Source organism: Manacus candei, unplaced genomic scaffold, assembly GCF_025592945.1.
Source record: "Manacus candei isolate 608988 ecotype Guabito, Panama unplaced genomic scaffold, ASM2559294v1 h1tg000014l, whole genome shotgun sequence".
Lineage (NCBI taxonomy): Eukaryota > Metazoa > Chordata > Aves > Passeriformes > Pipridae > Manacus > Manacus candei.
In genome coordinates, this window is record NW_026138062.1 from 65,101,380 (window position 1) to 65,120,606 (window position 19,227).

The window sequence follows — 19,227 nt, forward strand, 5'->3', positions numbered from 1 at the left end:
TGCTGCGCTGGGAACAAAGGATGGATTTGGGGCAGAGAAGGGAAAATGAGGAGAGCAAGGGCCATTTCTCAAATGAGACCTGGAGATCAGCAAATGCCTGGGGCTGGAGCTGAATTCCCAGGTTTGGCAGGAGGCTGTTTGCTTCCACTCAGTCCCATTCACAATTCCAGGGAGACTAAACAGGGAAGCAGCCGAGTGAATCACAAAGATTTGGGGCTTCATTTGAAAGTCTGCTCCGCACCAGCTGATGGAAGCAGCTGCCAGCCCCCAAATCCAGAGCCATCCCTGCCAGGTTCTCTCTCTCCAGCAAAAACGGGAGAGGCCCATGGAGACACTTGGGTCTGACAGATAAGGGTCTCCCAGAGAAAAAACCTCCAGATATGGAAACCTTCCCGAGCAGAGCTGCAGGTACAAAGAGGCTCATTAATAACAGGCTGGAGCAGGGACAGGTGAAACCCCATCATTTGCTGTCACTGCAGGAAGATGCATCTGCCAGGATGTTGTCATTCCTTTAATGGAAAACTGATACCCTACGTTGAAGCAGCTAAATTGGATCAGTCCAAGTGGATATCCAGCTCAGCATCTCCTCTCCAGCAGTAGAAAACAGTAGATTCCTCGGCATGGCAGCTCCACATGAAGGGTCTAATTAACGATGGATAAACAGCATCCTGTGGCGTGGCCAGATCTGTTGAAGATCATGGAATAGTTAGGGTTGGAAAAAATCTTCAAGGTCATCCAGTTCCCCCAGCACTGCCAAGGCCACGACTAACCCATGTCCCTAAGAGCCACATCCACACGGCTGTTAAATCCTTCCAGGGCTGGGGACTGCAGACAGCTCTTTTGGAGTTGAACAGTCCTTGGAGCAACCTGGTCTAGTGTCCCTGCCCATAGAACTGGATGGGATTTAAGTTCCTTCCCAACCAAACCATTCCATGATTCCATTATTTGAACACCCCCGACCCCTACAGGAGTGACCGAGGAGCGGACTACATTTCCCAGTGTGCCTCGCGGCGCGCGCGCGAGATGGGGCGGGACTTCCTCCCGCGCGGCCAATCAGGAGCGCCCAGGTGTCGCGGCCGGGACGGGGGCGGAGGCAGTGAGAAGATGGCGGCCAAAAGCGGCCGGAACGGGCTCCTGGACAAGGTACCGCGGGCGGGGCTCCTGGGCCCGCCCCGACCGTCCCCCTGCCCCGGCCGGGCCCCTGGGCATCCCCCCGCCAGCCCTGGGCATCCAGCCTTCATCCCTAGGCATCCTCCCCTTACCCCTGGGGCATCCCTCCCTTCATCCCTCAGCATCCCTCCTTCACCCCTGGGCATCCCTCCTTCACCCCTGGGCATCCCTGCCTCATCCCTGGGCATCCATCCTTCATCCCTGGGCATCCCCCCTTATCCTTGGGCATCCATCCTTCACCCCTGGGCATCCCCGCCTCATTCCTGGGCATCCATCCTTTAGTCCTGGGCATTCCCCCTCCTCATCCCTGAACGTCTTCATCCTTAAGCACCCCCTCCTCATCCTGAGTATCTCTCCCTCCCCCCGAGTATCCCCCCTCATCCCTGAACATCCGTCCTTCATTTCTGAGCATCAACCCCCTCATTCCTGAGCATCCCACCCTTCCTTCCTTCCTTCCTATCTCCCCACCTTGTCCCTGGGCATCCAGCCCCTCATCCTGAGCATCCTCATCCTGGGTATCCCCTCCCTCATCCTGGGCATTCCCTCCTCACCCTGGGCAGCCCCCCATCCCTGAGCATCCTCATCTTTGAGCATCCCCAGGCCCAGGAGTTGGACTCGGTGATCCTTGTAGGTCCCTTCCAGCTCAGGATATTCCATGATTCTCTGAGATGTCGAGGGGAGCAGAGCTGACAATCCCAATCTCATCCCAGTAGTGTAAAGTACCTTGGTTTTGGATTAGCTTTGGTCTCAACTCAGTGTCCAGGTGTTGTGTCCCAGCTTCTGGGGATCTTTGGCAGCCTGGGAGCTGGAATTAAAGACCTAGAGGCTCTTTTTGTGCTTCCCAAGGAGATGGATTTGGTTGTGTCTGTATTTATGGAGGTATCTCCAGAGGGATGGACTTGGCAACTTCTACTGAACTCTAAAACACAGGCACTTGCAGTTGGAAACACTGGGATTTTCAGTGATATATTCATCATTCCTAAAGTGTATAGTTTTCCTGCACCTGTTTGAGATGATGTTTTCCTCATATCCCTAAGAATTCCATGGTTTTCCTTTGGCACAGTAGACTTAAGCTGTTAAGTGAGTGTTTTTAGGGCATTGTCTTTGCAAACGTGCTCAGCTCTCCATTTGTGGTTAAACTTCCAGAACTCATGGAAACACCCTGCTCCCAAGGCATTCCTGTTCTTCCTGCTGTGCTCTGTGGATGCTGAGGGATAAAAACCAGGAGTCATTGGGAAGGGAAATACACTGAATCCTCTAGGGAGAAACCAGTGAGGAGTTTCTACCCCAAGAACACACACGCTTGGGAATGTTCCTCCCTTTCCCTGTGTGCCTTCATTTCCTCTCTCTGCCTGAGGGAACGCTGGTCATTTCTGTGAACTCTTGTATCCACTGGTGAGGAATCACCTGAAGAATTGTGGCCTTAAGTCCATAATCTGTTCCAGTTTTTCCCTAGCAGGGAAACAACTGATGACCAGCGAGGCTTTGAAGCCTTAGGACATGTTGCTTGTTCACCTTTCTGTGCTTCCCTGAAAAGTTAAATCAGGGGGAATTTAGGGAGATTTGTGGTTTAACTATTCCATTTTTTTCATCTTTCTTATGTCCTTGAAGACTTTGTGCTAACTGGGAAGCTATTCCTGAGCATTCCCTGCTCATCCAGGGCCACCTAAGCGTGCGCAGACACGGAATTTAGGATGCTGTGGCCACAGTCCTCCTTGGGAAACTCCTTGGGATTTCTCCCATTTAATTGAATTAATAATTCTCTCCATAATTGAATTAATCTAATTAATACCCATTTAAGCACAACACCAAGAGCTGTGTTCAGGACTAAAACTACTTCCTGAACACCAGCTGCCTTCTGTGCCCCAGAAGTGCATCATCCACTAAGGCCCTTCCAGCCTCTTGGGTCCCAGTCTGAAAAATTGCTGATTTTAGAAAGGAGGGGTTCCTTTCTTTTCATCCTTGTCGTAGAAAACACGGATTAGACACAGAAATGTTGTTCCCCGTTAAGAGTTTTTACACTGGTGTTCCTCTTACAGTAGCAACAAACCTGTTTTTACTTTATGACTTGATTATTGATGTTTGTAGTTCCAAAAGTGTGCCAGAAACTCCGGTGGAATATTTAAAGAGCCAAGCCAGGTACCCAGGCTAAAACTGAATGGAATGTAAAGCAGCACAAGGAATAATCCTTGGGGACAAAAAGTTCACTTTGTGTCAAAAGACACCCAAACTTAAAAAAACCTGTTTTGAACTGGTTGGTTTCTTCTTTTCTCCATCAGGCTGGAACCAAAGTCTGAGTTTTAATTTGGAAGCCTTTGGAGCTCCTTTCCAAAGTCCTCCAACTGGATAACTGGGAGCAGTGAGGTCAAGCCTGGATGGGTTTCTTGGAAGCATTTTGATTTCTCTGTGGGATAAGGAAAGAGGGGTTGGGTGTTGGTGGTGTTAGTCAAAGACTTCCCATCCATTGCTTAGGAAAAAAAATATTTTTTACACCCCCTTGATACTTTAAACTTTGGCAATTCCACTGTTGTAGGTGCTTTTATAAGGAAAAATAAATAATTGAAAGAATTCTTTCCTATTCTTTCATGGCATTTCTAATTACCATGTGTGCTAATTAACCCTGCAAGAAAATGCTTCAAAAAAAGAAAACCTAAAATATTTTGTACGTCACACTGAACTCTGTCCCAGTTCTCCATTATTTTTAAATCCCTCTGCTTTTGTGCCTCATAAACCTCATGGATACACACAGGATACACTGTGTGCCTGATAATTCCTACCTGCAGAGAGTGGAGTATAATTGAACTTTTTGGGAAGTAGATGGAGTTTTACATCATATTTTGAAGTGGTTTTATTCCTTCCAGAGAAGGGAAAGGAGCTCTTTGGACTGGGAGTTAATAATCCAACTCAGGAGCTGTAGGAGCAGGAAATAACATGAGGGAAATTGAGGATTGCTCTACTGGCAGCTAAAATTCCATCTCCAGTCACTCAGCTGAAATAAGGAATAACTTAAAATACACAGGGCCCAAAAAATAATATAGTTCAGGGGAAGGCGAACCCTTGGAAAAGCTAAGCTGTTGTATCTGGGAATTGTTATTGGGCAGGGACCTATTTCCAAGGAAGACCTGAATATGGAAGAGCAACAGAAGCTTTTGGTTTCATTCTGGAGGATGGTTTGACTGAAACTTCATTTCTTGTTTGTGCCTTTTAGTTCTCCCCTTGTACACGGGATAGTTGGGGGTTCTTGGAATTTTCCTCCTGTCATCGAAGAGTCCATATGTAACAGCAGGAATACATTCAAAGGCAGGAATTCAGTCACAATCTGGGGATGGCAGCAAATGCAGAAGCAAATTTAGAGTAAATCTGATGTAGAAAGCCCCTTCAAACCTGTGACAAGATGAATGAGCTGGAACCTGCACAGGGAACAGGTTCAGTGGTGCTGAGGGGGATTTTGGGTCCCAGATTCCCTCTGTCTCCACTGAGGTTTTCCCAAACAGGCAGCTGCTCTCTGGTTTGGCTTCTGTCTTTATGTTCAGGACAGGAACAAGGGCACCAGGATGAAATTCTCCTCACTCCCTGTGGTTTCCTTTGCAGTGGAAGATCGATGACAAGCCAGTAAAAATTGACAAATGGGACGGTTCAGCCGTGAAAAATTCCCTGGATGACTCTGCCAAAAAGGTACCTTCTGCCACTGCTGATTTTTTCCTTCTTGGAAAACTCTCTTATTTTCTTTTCTACTTTTTTTGGGTTGATTGTGCCCCTATCCATGCCGGGCCTGTAGCATCTCTTGTGCTTAATTGGATGGATTGTGCTTAATTCCCAGTGTTAATCAGCAAATTATCAGGATGCCTGACATTAATTCTCCATGAACTTTCTGCTCAGTTTACCTGACTCATGGAGGTTGTTTCCTCTAAACCTTTCCCAGAAACAGTTTGTCAGATTCATGGAAAGCACAAAATAAACTCAGCCACCCATTTTCTCCCACAGGTTCTCCTGGAAAAGTACAAATATGTGGAAAATTTCCGTTTGATCGACGGCCGCCTCCTCATCTGCACAATCTCTTGTCTCTTTGCAATTGTTGCTTTGATTTGGGATTACCTGCACCCTTTTCCTGAATCCAAACCCGTCCTTGCCTTTTGTGTTGTTTCATATCCTTTAGAAATGTTGTCTCACTTCTACCAAAAGGGTTTGATTTTCCTCATGAAGAAAACCCTTGTCTCTCCCATTCTCAGGCCTATGGGAATTTTTTGTCCTGAAGTCAGCTGATAATCAGACAGTTTTTCATGTGATGGGAAAATTCCTGCCTGTCTGGGTGTGATGCACCTACATTTGGGTGACCTCAGGGCAAATCATTCTCTTCTTCCATCCATAGTGTGGTTACAGACATGTCTGCTCTTCCCTAATACCACAAGTCAGATACTGAGAGGGAAAAGTGGAACAGAGGGAATTCTTGCGGCACCTCTGCAGAGGGATCTGGACAGGCTGGATCCATGGGCTGAGGCCACTCTGGGAGGTTCAAGAAGATGAAGGATTAGTGGTGGCCTTGGCAGGGTTGGGGGAACAGTTGGACTTAAGTAGTCTTAGAGGCCTTTTCCAACCTAAACAGTTCCATTATTCTAAGGCATTTAGTTGTTCCAGGCTGTTCTGGTTGGCTTTCAGCACAAACACTGGGTCTTGCAGCACTTGAAATTATTTAATTCCAAAAATGAGAAAGATGAATTGCTTGGTCTGTGCTTAGGAGGAACTCACAGTGATTCTTTCTGTGGCTCATTCAGTCTCAGGTTTTCCCACTATCTCCCAGCAAATGTTAGAGAATCTCAGACTGGTTTGGGTTGGAAGGGACCTTAAAGACCATCCAGCTCCAACCCCTGCCATGGGCTGGGACATTTTTTACTAGACCAGGTTGTTCCAAGCCCCATCCAACCTGACCTTGGATGCTTCCAGGGAGTTAATAATAAATTAATTTTGTTATTATTAAAGTTAAGAATTTATTATTAATTTCTCATGCTAATGAGGCATCAGCCAAGCGTGAGAATGGAGTGTCACAAGAGGTGGTTAAACAACCTGTCTGAGGGGAATCCGAGTGACTTCTCTGCCTGTCCTTGCAACTCCCTGATTTCCTTAACTTTCTCTGCACATATTTTGTGATGATGGGAATCCTGACCATCTACACCTCATACAAGGAGAAGAGTATTTTCCTCGTGGCTCACAGAAAAGACCCGGCGGGGATGGACCCCGATGATGTTTGGCAACTCTCCTCCAGCCTCAAACGGTATCCTTTGTTCCAACATCCCAGGCTTAGCCAGAAGGCACCATTTCCATCCCTATCACTCCAGAGCACCACCCTAAATACTCCTTTTCCTTTCCAAACCTACAAATCTCTATCAAAAATCCATGTCCTGGTCTAGAAACGGCACCGAGTGGTTTTCTGCCGCAAATGGGTTTTGCTTCTCTTTAATCCCCGTGATTTAATCACAGAACATAAAATTGTGTTAATTGTAGCTGTGGGTGCCCAGGTGGGGACTCCAGTCTGGGAGGATTTTCCCCTTAAATAAGAGGTGGATTTCTTTCTCCTCAGCTGATTCCAGCTGGGATCCTGCTCTGAGACCTCTCTGCTCTCCCTGCAGGTTTGATGACAAGTACACCCTGAAGCTGACGTTCATCAGCGGGAAAACCAAGCAGCAGAGGGAAGCCGAGTTCACCAAATCCATCGCGAAGTTCTTCGATAACAACGGGACATTAGTCATGGAAGCCTACGAGCCAGAGGTGTCCAAGCTCCACGATAGTCTGGCCCTGGAGAGGAAAACAAAATGATGTCAGACACCGCTCACCTCCCGGGAACGTGCTGAGTTAACACCAATAAAGTCAAATGGCAAAGAAAGCGAATCATGGCCTCTGTTTTTGTCCTGAAATCCTATTCCATTTTTGGATTTTTAATCTTGGATCCAAGATTTCGTGAAGCTCATGGCTAAGCTTGGGCTGTGTGCCTGCAGGGCAGACCCTGAAGTTGGATTTTGGGGACCCCCGTGAGGGGAGACACATCACTGATGCCGCCCCAGCTTCCTCCGCTGTACCTGGCAGTGCTTTATCACATGGCTCCATGTCTGAGGGGCGTTTTACTAATCCCACCTTTCCCTTCTGTGTTAGGAATTCAGGACAAAACTCTTCTGTGAAACAACCGTCCCCTGGCAAACGAGTTTTCTTTATTTTTGTATTTATCTAAGTGGGGATAGAGGATTGTTTTATATAAAAACCTTTTATGTGTTGGAGGAGGGAGGGAATAAAATATGCTACTTCTGTGTGTTTGGCCACAAAGCTTCTCAAAAAGGTGTAAAAGAGGTTTTCCAAGCTGTGTCTGTCCGTCTGCCCCGCTGTTTCCTTGTGGCATCTCCTGTCCTGCGTGTCCCTTCTATAAGCTGGCATTTTTTAAAAGATTTTTTGAGGTTTTTTTTTCAATAAAAGGGAAGAACAGACATCAAATGTGTCCTGGAGCATCTCTGGGGTGTTTCAGGGGAGGTGGAGGCCAGAGAAGGAATCCCAGTTCACAGAATCATTCCCTCCTGGATTACGAGGGCTTCACTCAGCTCCCCATCACTGACTTCGGCTCTGGGAGCTGCATATCCTGAAGTGTCAGTATTAAAGACTGAGACAAAGAAGGCATTAAGTCCCTCAGCCTTTTCCTCATTCCCTGACACAGCTGCCCTCCACATCCAGCACAGTATGGAGACTCTCCTTGGCCCTCCTTTTGCTGCCTATTTATTTACTTATAGAAACTTTTTTTGTTGTCTTTCACCTCAGTGGCCAAATTAAGTTCCAGTTTGGCTTTGGCCCTTATCGCTTTCTCCTTACATCACCTCATACTATCTTTGTGGTCCCCCCCAGGTTTCCTGCCCTCCTTCCACTCTTTTTTTCCCCCGAGTTCCAGCGTAAGTTCCCTGGACAACCAACGGCAGGTAATAGAGGGCGGTAAAGATCAGGGAGTTTCCTAGTAGTGTCCCTTACCCGAGCCCGAGGGAGACAGCAGAATTCCTTGTGGGGTGGGTCCAGTCGGCTTCTCAGACCCTCCATTTCCCTCGGAAGGGAGTGGGCGATTCCCCTTTTTATCCCTTACAGAGCTCGGTGGGATTGGCTGACTCAACCCAGGGAACCCCCCGATGGTCCTTCATCGTTTTCCTGGCCCTCACTCTCCACACCTGTTCCATAGGGACACTTGGGAAGGTGAGGTCGGCTGGCAGGGGCACCCCAAACCTCCATCCCGCTCTTGGGTCCTCTCCTGCCTGTTGGGAGGAGAGTCTCCTCGGGAGCACCTCCAGCAGTCAATATCCTCCTGAAACTCCACCTTTCCCCCTCCTCTGCAGGGGGCTGAGCACATCACCTGCTCACGCCTGCACAGGTATCGGCCCTCTGGCACCAGGATCAGGCTCTGGTGTCCCGACACTTGGATCCCCGCCCATTTCCTTGGCCTCTCCGACCGCCTGATCCGGTTCCCCCCCGCTCCGGGAGCTGCAGGAAGAGGCGGAGCGGGGCTGCCCTGGCGCGGCGGAGACGGTGGCTGGAGGAGCGGGGTCTGCGGAGGGATGCGGGGATGTGGGAATGCGGCGTGTCGGGGCACGGAGGGGATGGGGGAGCCGTGGGGAGTCCGTACATGCGGAGTGTAGGGGAGTCAGGGGTTTGGGGGGCATGGGGTGTACGGCGGGTCCGGGATGGGGGGGATTATGGGGGGATCGGTGCATGTGGGGTGCAGGGAGGTCAGGTGTTTGGGTGTGCAGGGGGATGGACAGGGGGGTCTGGGAAAGGCAATGGGCAGAACTGGTGCGTGCAGAGTGTAGGGGAGTCGGGGTTTTGGGGAGTCAGGGGTGGGAGCGTCGTTGCGTGTGGGATATAGGGGAATCAGGGTTTGAGGGTGCAGGGCGGGTGTATAGGGGAGTCGGGCCGTGGGAGTTCAAGGGGATACACGGGGAGGGCCTGGGTACTGGAGGTGGATGAGGGCATCGGTGCATGAGGGTGAAGGGGGGGTCAGGACATGTGGGGTGCAGGGGGATGCACAGCGGGGGTGTCCGTCATTGGGCGGTCAGTGCTTTCTGGGGTGTGGGGGATTTGTGCTGTGGGGTGTAGGGGGGGTTGCAGGGACATGGGGGGTGCGGGGTGAGATCCAGGTGGGAGGGGGTGCATGGGGGGATGGGGGCAGGGGAATGCATGGGCATGGGGACTCTGACCTGGGGACACTGGGGGAGCTAAAGGAATTGGAGGCTTGGGAGTACTGGGGGGGCGCAGGGGGTTCAGACCCCTTGGGAACAGTGTAGGGGTGGGCTTGGGGGTGAAATAGAGAAGCCTGTGCAGCACTGGGGAACAGAAGGACACGGAGACACCACAGACAGGCAGGAGAGTGGGGCGTGACCCCTCCAAGGGGCTCTGTTCTCAGCGCCCCTCTCCTACACCTCTCAGGCCCCAGCGGAAGCCACCATGTTCCAGGCCACCACCTGCCTCAAGGTGAGTCCTCATCCCTATCCCTCCATACAGGGGGGCATGAGGGCTTTTCCTGGCATTTAACTGTTTACACCTGGCACTCCCACCCTTCCAGCACCAGGGGGATGGCACAGAGAGCCCCCCACTGCCACCACCATCGGAATCCCTACTTGTCTCCCCTCCGGAGACGCTGTTCCGACAGGGAAGTGGGGTCACCTACCGCATCCCAGCTCTGCTCTACATTCCCCCGGATGAATCCTTCCTGGCCTTTGCCGAGAAACGCTCCTCAGCCCGGGACGAGGACGCCAAGTACCTGGTGCTGCGTCGGGGCTGCCAGCACGGCTCCTCGGTCAAGGTAAAATCCACCCTGTGCTGCAGGAACAACCTGTGTCCGCATCCCTGGGAGTGACGCCGGGTGGTTCCAGGGTGCAGCGACACTGGCACACCCCACGGTTGAGCCCTGTTTCCCTCCTTGCCGGCAGTGGGGTCCGGTGGAGGAGCTGTCGGCGCTGGCACTGCCCGGCCGCCGCACCATGAACCCGTGTCCGCTCTTCGATGCCAGGAGCGGCACCATCTTCCTCTTCTGCATCTGCGTGGAGCAGGGGAAGACGGAGCAGCACCAGATCTGGAGGGGGTGCAGCGCCGCGCGCCTCTGCTTCGCCACGAGTGCCGATGGCGGCCGCAGCTGGGCCCCGCTGCGGGACGTGACGGACGAGGCCGTTGGCGCCGACCTGTCCCGCTGGGCCACCTTTGCTGTGGGGCCAGGCCACGGCATACAGCTGGATTCGGGGCGGCTCGTGGTGCCGGCGTACACCTACTACATGCACGGGAGCCTCTGCGGGGCCGCGCGGCTGCCCTGCTCCACCCGCCAGCACTCTCTCGTCTTCTACAGCGATGACGGCGGGCGCCGCTGGCACAAGGGCGCCCTGCTCGCTGGCGAGCGCACGGGCGAGTGCCAGGTAGCCGAAATCCACGGCGCCCACCCGCCCCTGCTGTACTGCAGCGCCCGTGCACCGCGCGGCTGCCGGGCCGTGGCACTCAGCACGGACCGTGGGCTGCGCTTCCAGCACCCGACGCGGTGCCCGGCGCTGGCCGAGCCACCACACGGGTGCCAGGGCAGCGTGGTGAGCTTTGCCGCACCCGCCAGCACCGCCGGGGCGCCCACGTGGCTGCTCTACTCCCACCCCACCAGCCGGCACCACCGGCGCGATTTGGGTGTCTATGTGAACCCGTCGCCGCTGGACGGGGCGGGCTGGCGGCACCCGTGGGTGCTGCACGCGGGGCCCGCCGGGTATTCCGACCTGGCCGTGTGTCCTGGCAGAATTTTCGGCTGCTTGTTCGAGTGCGGCACTGCCAGTGCCTGTGAGGAAATCGTCTTCTGCCTCTTCACCCTGGACTCCTCTGATCAGAACCTCAAGGCTTCCTGAAACGGGCCTGTTTTACTCAAGAGGGTCACTCCTGACTGTTGGCATCCTGGTCCAGACCTCACCAGCATGTTTTGGATGCTCCAGAGGCTCAGCATCGCGTAGCTTTTGCTTAATTTTATATTTAATTATTGCTTTTTAATCACCCAGTCAGGTGGTGGTGGTGGACAATCTGCTGCAGGTTGGCCGAGGGGTGCTGGCACAGCACCCAAAATGCTGCTGCTGCTCCAAAAATCGGCGTTTTTCACCTGGTAGCAGCAAAAAACTGCCACCGTGAGCAGCTGGTTCCCTGAGGAAGAAGTCCCCTAAAGTCTTGATTTAAGTTAAAAATGTTTCCAGTTTCTGTGTCCCCCTCATGTGGCAGAGAGAATTCCCATTTTTTTAATCCTGTTTTCTTCCTCTTGCCTGCTTTGGGCCTGTATTCCCATAGGAAAAAGAACTCCAGTCTTGCGGGGAGTTTTTTACTCTGCTCCATAGGAATAGGTTGTGGCATCCTGATGGCGACAGCAACCTCACAGTCCCCTGCTACTTGCAAATAAAGTCCTCCCAAAGCAGGTGAAATCCAGCCAGTATTGGGGAAGAAAACTGGGAAAAGTCCTGCACCCATCGTGTCTTTGCACCCATCCTCCCATGGTGGAGAACAGGGCTGGCCCCTCGTAGCCCCTCAGCACAGGCACCCTGGGAAACCCACATTTCCCATCTTCTCTTGGCCCTGCTTTTGGGAATTCAGCCAGTTCTGGCCCGTTTTCCCTGGGAGGCTCTGGAGTTCCAGGGGCTGGGGATATTTTGGGGTGCCATTGTGGTGCTGTCCCCACAGACAGGGCACCTGAGCACCTACTCCAACAGGATTTTTTCCTAAAAAGAGTTTTTCCATAGTGAGTGTCCACATATTGATTGGGAACTCAGTGGGATGTTTCCAACCTGCCACCCTCACCCCACTGCGAGAGGATGGATAGGGACAAGACAGAATGGGATGGGGACAGGATGGGATTATGACAGGACAGAGTGGGGTCAGGTAGCAGAGGACATATAGGAGGGGGACAGGAATGGGATGGGGACAGAATGGGGTGGGGAGGGATAGGAGTGGGCCAGTCCAGTTGAGGACAGGGCAGAGTGGGGACAGGGAAGATGAGGATAGGATGGGATTGGAACAGAGGACAGCAACAGGCAGGATGAGTCCAGAACAGTTTGGGGACAGACAAAAGGCGGGGGACAGGAAGGATGAGTGCAAAGCAGGGGTAGGCAGGATGGGGGCAAGATGGAATAGGGACAGGGACAGGCAGGATGAGGGCGGACAGTGGGACAGGGTGAGATGGGGACAGGGGACAAAATAGGGACAGACAGGAGCAGGACAGGCAGGATGAAGCTGAGGACGGGGCAGGATGGGACCAGCAGGGAACAGAGACAGGCAGGATTAGGTTGGGGCAGGACAGAGACAAGAGAGGGACAAATAGGATGGGGACAGAGACAGGCAGGATGGGAGCGGGATGGGATGGGGACAAGGACAGGCAGGAGGGGGACCAGCACCACCCCGCCCCTCCCCAGCCAGCGTGGCGGATCCGAGAAACCCCCACCCCTCTACCCCCCTTTTCCCCCCATAAAGGCGGGGCCTCTCCGCCCCTTCCCCCCCCTTTCTCCCGGCGGCGGCGGCGGCCGGATGCGGGCGCGGGAGCTGGGGGCACTGGTGACACTGGGAGTGCTGGGGGCGCTGCTGGGACGGGGAGCGCTGGGAATACCGGAGGTACTGGGAGCGCTGGGTGTACTGGGAGTTCTTTGGGTGCTGTTGGCACTGGAGGTACCCGGAGCACTGAGGGCACTGCTGGGGCTGGGGGCGCTGGGGGTACTGGAGGTACTGGGGGTACTTGGAGAACTGGGGGTGCTCGGAGCACTGGGGGTACTGGGGGCGCTGCTGGCGCTGCTGCCGCCCCCCGCCCCGGCCGAAACCTTCTCGGCGATGCTGAGCGTTCGAGGAGCGCTGGGCGCCGAGCGCCGCCTGCTCCGCCGGCTCCGGTCCTACCTGCGGGAGGAGAACGCCCGCCTCCGCCGCCTCCGCAGGTACTGGAGACGCCCCACCCCGCCGCGCTCACGGGTGGGGGCACCCGCAGCATCCCCTCCCATCCTGCCCACCCAGCCCCAAGGGTGGGTGATGCCCTGGCAATGAGGGGGGTTAATCCACCTACACCTTCCCGCAGCACCCGATTTTCGGGTGTGCCCTTAATTAAGAGGGTGGGGAGCTCAGACCGGACACTGCCTGTGGGCTCCCAAGCTGTGCCACTGGACGGGGACGTGGCCTCCTCACCCCTGAGGACGTGACTTACAGCATCCTCAAGGCACAGGCCATCCCACACACCCAGCAGGGATGGGGGTGGACAATCCCTCAGCTCTGGCTTGGCCCAAAAGTGGACACCGAGGCAAAGCCACCCCAGGATGGGGGGACTCAGCCCCCACCCCGGGGGTGTCACCACTGAGGAGCATCAAGGTGTCACCCAGTGGGTGCCTTGTAGGTTCTATGAGAAGGTCCAGGTGCTGCACCAGGACCCCGAGGCCTCGGTGGACAATCCCTTGCTGGCCTTCAGCCTCATCAAGCGCCTCCACTCCGACTGGCTCAACATCATCTACAGCGACGAGGCCACTGGGAATGCCCAGGGTATGGCCATGTGTCCCCTCTGTCACCTGGCAGAGCCAGATAGTGGTGGGGAAAGGATGGAGGAGCAGGAGAATGGATGGATGGAGAAGAAGAGGTGAACGGGTGGAGGAGAATGTGGAAGAGCAGGAGAATGAAAGGAGGAGAAGGGTCAATAGGTAGAGGAGCAGGAGAATGGAGCCAGGGAATGGATGGAGGAGCCAGGGGGTGGATGGAGAAGCAGGAAAATGGGTGGAGGAGCAGAATGGATGGAGAACCCAGGGAATGGATGAGGGAAAGGAACATGTGGAGGAGCAAGGGAATGGATGGAGGAGGAGAGCAGGCAGAGAAGCAGAAAAATGGATGGAGGAGCAGGGGAATGGATGAAGGAATGGAACATGTGAAGGACCACAATAAATGGAGAAGAAGGGGAATGGATGGATATGGGGTCCCTAGGGATTGAGAAGGCGATTACACCCCTAAACCTCATTAATTCCCCCCCCGCACCTCATTCCCACCCTGCAGCACTCCATGCCGGTCTCAGGGAGGTGGAGCAGGAGCTGCCTGGAGCCGAGGACCTGGATGGGGCAGCCCGGGCACTGATGCGGCTGCAGGACGTCTACGCCCTCAGTGTCAAGGGCTTGGCCAACGGCGTCTTCCAGCGATCCGGCACCGACCACCCACCCCTCTACAGCCCGGGCCGGCGCGTCTCCCTCTCCGCTGATGACTGCTTCCATGTGGGAAAGGTGAGTGCAAGCCCCATCAGCCCCCACAAAGCTTTTCCAGCCCAGGACATTGCTTCCATAGGGATGGACATGGCAGTTTTTTTGCATTGGGTGAGATGGAGGTGCAGATGCAGATGGGGATGGAGACTGAGATGGAAAGGGAGATGGAGATGACCAGGATGTGTGGAGATGGGACAAGAAAGGAAGGGATGATGTGGGAGGGAACCGGGATGGAGATGGGAATAGGAAAGTGACAGGATGTAATGGGACAGAATGGGTGGGTGCAATCGGATGGCATAGAATGGCATGAGGATGGGATAGAATGGGATGGGACAGGACAGGATAAGGCAGGGTAGGGACAGGGTGGAAGGAGATAGGGTTGAGATTGAGATGAGGATGGTGATGGGGATAGGATGGGATAAGAAGGGGATGGGATGGGTCATGATGGGATAAGGGTGGGGATGTGGTGGGATGGTAGAGAAGGGGACGGGATGCAGGCCAGGATGGCCCAGCTGGCAGGTCCAGGTGATGTGTTGCCTCACAGGTAGCCTATGACACAGGTGACTATTACCACTCCATCACGTGGCTGGAGGAGGCTGTCAGCCTCTTCCGCCTCTCCTACGGCAGCTGGAACCCGGAGGACCGGAGCAGCCTGGAGGATGCTCTGGACCATCTCGCCTTCTCCTACTTCATGGTACAGCCACAAGCCCCCTCCCCATCCCCACAGTGTCCATAGAGCCAAACCACAGACAGGGGATGCTGATGGCCTCTCCACTCCCCCATCCAGGCTGGAAACGTCTCCCATGCCTTGAGCCTCTCCAGGGAGTTTCTCCACTATGGTATGTGGGACAACCTTGGCTGCAGAAGGATGAGGGGAGAGGTTTTGGGACGTCCCCATAAGCTCTGTGTGGCAACAGCCTCCTTCACCCCATTTCTCGCCCCCACGTGGGGCAATTCCCCAGAGAAAGGGGGTGATGGGGACATGGTATTTTGGGTGACACCACCTCTCCGGCAGATCCCAGTAACCAAAGGGTGACAAAGAACGTGGCCAAGTATGAGAAGCTGCTGGAGATGGGGACGGGGGTGAGCGCCAGACCCCTGAGACGCCCCAACAGCACCCGCCTGCAGAGCCGGGACGCCTACGAGGAGCTGTGCCAGCACCCCAGGGGGCAGGTGGGGCTAGCAGGGGGTGCCATGGTCACCCCCCAACCACTGTGTCCCCCCGCCCCTTATGCCCTCCTTTGTCCTCTTTCTTCCCAGCTGGCCCCAGAGCGGCTCCTGCACCTTGGCTGCTCCTATGAGACCAACAGCAGTCCCTACCTCCTCCTCCAGCCTGCCAAAAAGGAGATGGTCCGGATCCGACCCTATGTGGCACTGTACCATGATTTCATCAGCGATGCTGAGGCTGAGACCATCAAGGGGTTGGCAGGGCCCTGGGTGAGCTGTCCCTGTCCCCAGGGATGTCTCTTCCCTGGAGGAGGGTGTCCCGAGAGCTGAATGCAGAGATAGGAGGGGTTTTAAGGTAAAGCTCAGCCAAAGCCTTCTCCTGCAAGTCCAGGCTGGACAGGGCTTGGAGCAACGTGGTCTAGTGGAAGGTGTCCCTGCCCATGGAGCGGGGGTGGAACTGGATGATCTTTAAGGTCCCTTCCAACCCAAACCAGTCTGTGATTCTATGAGACCTTTGGGTTGATAAGCCCTACAAAAGATTTTTTGGGAGAAACCAAGTTCACACATGCACCTGAACCACTTCCCTAACCAAGTTTGACTTGGTGACACTCAACTGTGTTTGATCTGTAGGACACCTTGGGGTGGGGATGTTTGGCAGCCAGCTGGTAGGCACCAACCTCGATCCTGACCGGGGTCTCTGCTTGGTGTGAGGGTCACCATGTGCAGCAACCCTCCACCCTTTGTCCTCCAGCTGCAGAGATCCGTGGTCGCCTCTGGGGAGAAGCAGCAGAAAGCCGAGTACCGGATAAGCCAGAGGTGGGAGACACCCCCCACCTTGTCCTCCAGCCAGTGGGACCACCGTGGCCACCACCGAGGTGGCAGTGAAGCCACGCTGGGCAGGCCTGGTGCCTCCAGCAGTGCTACAAGGGTTAAGCCCAGCCTGAATTCAGGGGGCTGAAGGTGGGGTGGTCCCGCAGTGCGTGGCTGAAGGACACGGCTGACCCCGTGGTGAGGGCCTTGGATCGGCGCATCGCTGCCATCACCGGCCTGGACCTGCGGCCACCCTACGCCGAGTACCTGCAAGTGGTCAACTATGGGCTGGGAGGCCACTACGAGCCACACTTCGACCATGCCACGGTCAGGGAGCTGCCTGGGTGAACCACGGGTGGGCTGTGGGGTGATGTTCCTGTGGTGCTCCTGGGGTGGCCTCTGGGATGTTCCTGGAGGTGGTCCATGGGGTGGGCTCTGGAGTAGTCCCTCATGTTCCTGGAGATGGACCCTGAGGGTGGTCTTTGGGGTGATTCCTCAGATGTTCCTGAAGGTGGACCATGGGGTGGTTCCTGGAAGTGAACCCTGGGGTGGTCCTTCAGATGTTCCTGGAGATGGACCCTGGCGGGGGGGTGGTCCCAGGATGGTGATCCCTGGGTGGGTGCCTGGGAAGGCAGGGGAGGGAGGAAGGAGGTGAGGGAAGAGGGAAGGAAGGAGGGAGAGAAAAGAAGGGAGAGGGAGGGATTTCCCAGGGAGGGGGAGCTGCTTGGAACTCTTGGGGCATGAGGTGCTTCTGGGCTGAGCTGCATCAGCACTGGAGTGACCGTTCCCACCTCCTCACTCTTGGAGCAGTCCAGGAAGAGCCCCCTTTACAGAATGAAGTCAGGCAACAGGATCGCCACAGTCATGATCTATGTGAGTCCTCCCTCATTCCCACACCTGGAGACACGGCCCTGATGCAGTCTCAGTAGGGTTTCAGAGTGAACGGGGCAAGGGCAGCCCTCAGATGCTGCAGCGGGGTGTTAAACACCAATGCTTGGGCACTATTTTGGAGCTTGTGCTGCAGCAAAGCAAGGGAAATGCAGTTGGGGACTGAGGGAGGAGTCGTGCCTCACTTTCCTTGTGCAGAGCAGCTAGATCTTGGGAAGAGGGACAACCATGGCTCCTGTTTTTGCTCCTTTTCCAGCTGAGTGCAGTGGAGGCTGGGGGCTCCACCGCCTTCATCTATGCCAACTTCAGCGTGCCTGTGGTCAAGGTGAGGGTGACCCACTGAACCCCCAGGAGCAGGGAAGGGGGGATGCTGCTCCCTGGATGTCAGCTCTTGCAGGGAATTGTGCTCAAGCCTGCTCTGATGCCAAACCCCAATCCTGGGGCTCCCAGCCCTGTTTTAGGGTGACAAACCTCAACCCCAGATCTCCCATCTGTGTTTTGAGATGCTAAAATCCATTCACTGGGATCCCAGCTCTGTTTTGGGGTGCCAAACACTAACCTTGGAACTCCCAGCACTGTGATGTTTTGGGATGTCAAAATCCAGTTTCAGGGATCCCAGCCCTGTTTTGGGGTGCCAAAATCCAGCCCTGGGGCTCCTGGCTCTCTTTGTGGGCAGTCAAACTCTGATCCCACAGCTCCCAGCTTTGTTTTGGGGTGACAAACCTCAATCCCAAGGCTCCCTGATATATTTTGGGGCGCCAAACCCCAATCTCAGGGATCCCAGCCCTGTTTTGAGGTGCCAATACTCAGCCCTGGGCTCTGGCTCCTTTTGAGGGATGTCGAATCCTACAGTTCCCAGCTCTGCTTTGGGGTGCCAAACCCTAACCCTGGAGCTCTCACCTGTGTTTTGGGATGTCAAAATCCAGTCTCAGGGATCCCAGCTCTGCTTTAGAGTGCCAAAATCCAGTCTCTGCTCCTCAGAATGCCGCTCTTTTCTGGTGGAACCTGCGGAAGAACGGGAATGGTGATGGTGACACTCTCCACGCCGGCTGCCCTGTCCTGGCTGGGGACAAGTGGGGTGAGAGACACTGCTGGGTGTCACCCTGGGGTGACACAGGGTTGGATAGGCAGGGAACACGCAAAAATCCTGGATAACAGGGAAAAAGGTCCCCAATATCAGCACAGAGTTGGAGAAGGGTGCGGAGGGACAGGGACAGACCAGGATCTGTGTCCTTGACCCTTCCAGTGGCGAATAAGTGGATCCATGAGCATGGGCAGGAGTTTCGGCGGCCATGTGGTGCTGACCCAGGGGACTGAGCCATCGTGGGATCGTGGATGTGGCAAAACCATCCCAGCACAGCATGTTCCCAAGGCTGGAGTGAGAGGGAGGGAGGGAAGGAGGGAAGGGGGTGGAAGCGTAGTGGGGGGTGATCCGGGGGGCTGTCACCTGCTCAGCCACGACTAAATCGTGTGGAAATAAAGTCAAAGGGCACTAAAATGGAGTCTCTTTTGGGGTGACAAACCTAATCCTGGGGCTCCCAGAGCTGTTTTGGAATGTCAAAATCCAGTCTCAGCGATCCCAGCTCTGTTTCAGGATGACAAACCCTAACCCTGGGACTCCCATCTGTGTTTTGGGATGCCAGAATCAAGTCTCAGGGATCCCAGCTCTGTTTTGGGGTGCCAAAACCTCAATCCCAGTGCTCCCATCCATGTTTTAGGATGCCAAAATTCAGTCTCAGGGAGATGGCAGCTCCTTCCACCCCTCCTGGCCCCCCGCCTGGCCGCAGACACATTCCCTTTCTCCAGCGCGACCACAGCTCCTCAGTGACTGGAAGGCCAAGAGGAGGCAGCCAGGATCTCCAGCAGCGCCTGGAGATCAGGCAGGAGCCCCCAGCTGATCCCCCTAGGCACTTCCCAGGGGAAACAACCCGGATGAAGTGAGGGTCGAGGTGGAGGA

The 19,227-nt window shown here is 54.7% G+C and overlaps 3 protein-coding genes across 6 annotated transcripts; all 3 read left to right on the plus strand.

Moving 5' to 3' along the window:
* The first annotated feature begins 1,009 nt into the window (after window positions 1-1,009).
* SPCS2 (signal peptidase complex subunit 2) lies at window positions 1,010-7,053 on the plus strand. Its single transcript, XM_051780017.1, has 5 exons — window positions 1,010-1,143; window positions 4,762-4,845; window positions 5,155-5,314; window positions 6,304-6,439; window positions 6,795-7,053. Exons 1-5 carry the CDS (start codon window positions 1,024-1,026, stop codon window positions 6,979-6,981), a joined length of 687 nt encoding a protein of 228 aa, XP_051635977.1. The 5' UTR covers window positions 1,010-1,023; the 3' UTR covers window positions 6,982-7,053.
* A 1,634-nt stretch (window positions 7,054-8,687) lies between these two features.
* NEU3 (neuraminidase 3) lies at window positions 8,688-11,605 on the plus strand. Of its 2 annotated transcripts, XM_051780009.1 has the most exons (4): window positions 8,688-8,732; window positions 9,613-9,657; window positions 9,749-9,988; window positions 10,116-11,605. In XM_051780009.1, exons 2-4 carry the CDS (start codon window positions 9,631-9,633, stop codon window positions 11,058-11,060), a joined length of 1,212 nt encoding a protein of 403 aa, XP_051635969.1. In that variant the 5' UTR covers window positions 8,688-8,732; window positions 9,613-9,630; the 3' UTR covers window positions 11,061-11,605. The 2 variants fall into 2 exon arrangements, with proteins under 2 accessions (XP_051635969.1, XP_051635970.1); XM_051780010.1 differs by lacking the exon at window positions 8,688-8,732 and having other exon boundaries at window positions 9,421-9,657; window positions 10,196-11,605.
* Window positions 11,606-12,713: 1,108 nt separating this feature from the next.
* On the plus strand, window positions 12,714-18,988 carry P4HA3 (prolyl 4-hydroxylase subunit alpha 3). Of its 3 annotated transcripts, XM_051779717.1 has the most exons (13): window positions 12,714-13,112; window positions 13,562-13,704; window positions 14,206-14,426; window positions 14,950-15,099; window positions 15,193-15,244; window positions 15,421-15,578; window positions 15,666-15,842; window positions 16,324-16,388; window positions 16,550-16,709; window positions 17,193-17,255; window positions 17,527-17,595; window positions 18,252-18,348; window positions 18,517-18,988. In XM_051779717.1, the coding sequence occupies exons 1-13, from the start codon at window positions 12,715-12,717 to the stop codon at window positions 18,585-18,587; spliced, it is 1,824 nt and encodes a 607-aa protein (XP_051635677.1). In that variant the 5' UTR covers window position 12,714; the 3' UTR covers window positions 18,588-18,988. The 3 variants fall into 3 exon arrangements, with proteins under 3 accessions (XP_051635677.1, XP_051635675.1, XP_051635676.1); XM_051779715.1 differs by having other exon boundaries at window positions 15,421-15,842; XM_051779716.1 differs by lacking the exon at window positions 17,193-17,255 and having other exon boundaries at window positions 15,421-15,842.
* The last annotated feature ends 239 nt before the right edge of the window (window positions 18,989-19,227 follow it).

Bases quoted from the DNA above. Each gene is read 5' to 3' on its own strand.
- P4HA3 (XM_051779715.1), top strand. From the start codon at position 12,715: ATGCGGGCGCGGGAGCTGGGGGCACTGGTGACACTGGGAGTGCTGGGG. The intron at 13,113-13,561 runs GTACTGGAGACG...GGTGCCTTGTAG, and splicing joins CGCCTCCGCCGCCTCCGCAG to GTTCTATGAGAAGGTCCAGG. The intron at 14,427-14,949 runs GTGAGTGCAAGC...GTTGCCTCACAG, and splicing joins ACTGCTTCCATGTGGGAAAG to GTAGCCTATGACACAGGTGA.
- NEU3 (XM_051780009.1), top strand. From the start codon at position 9,631: ATGTTCCAGGCCACCACCTGCCTCAAG. The intron at 9,658-9,748 runs GTGAGTCCTCAT...CCACCCTTCCAG, and splicing joins AGGCCACCACCTGCCTCAAG to CACCAGGGGGATGGCACAGA. The intron at 9,989-10,115 runs GTAAAATCCACC...CCTTGCCGGCAG, and splicing joins AGCACGGCTCCTCGGTCAAG to TGGGGTCCGGTGGAGGAGCT.
- SPCS2 (XM_051780017.1), top strand. From the start codon at position 1,024: ATGGGGCGGGACTTCCTCCCGCGCGGCCAATCAGGAGCGCCCAGGTGT. The intron at 4,846-5,154 runs GTACCTTCTGCC...TTTCTCCCACAG, and splicing joins TGGATGACTCTGCCAAAAAG to GTTCTCCTGGAAAAGTACAA. The intron at 5,315-6,303 runs CATATCCTTTAG...ACTTTCTCTGCA, and splicing joins CCTTGCCTTTTGTGTTGTTT to CATATTTTGTGATGATGGGA.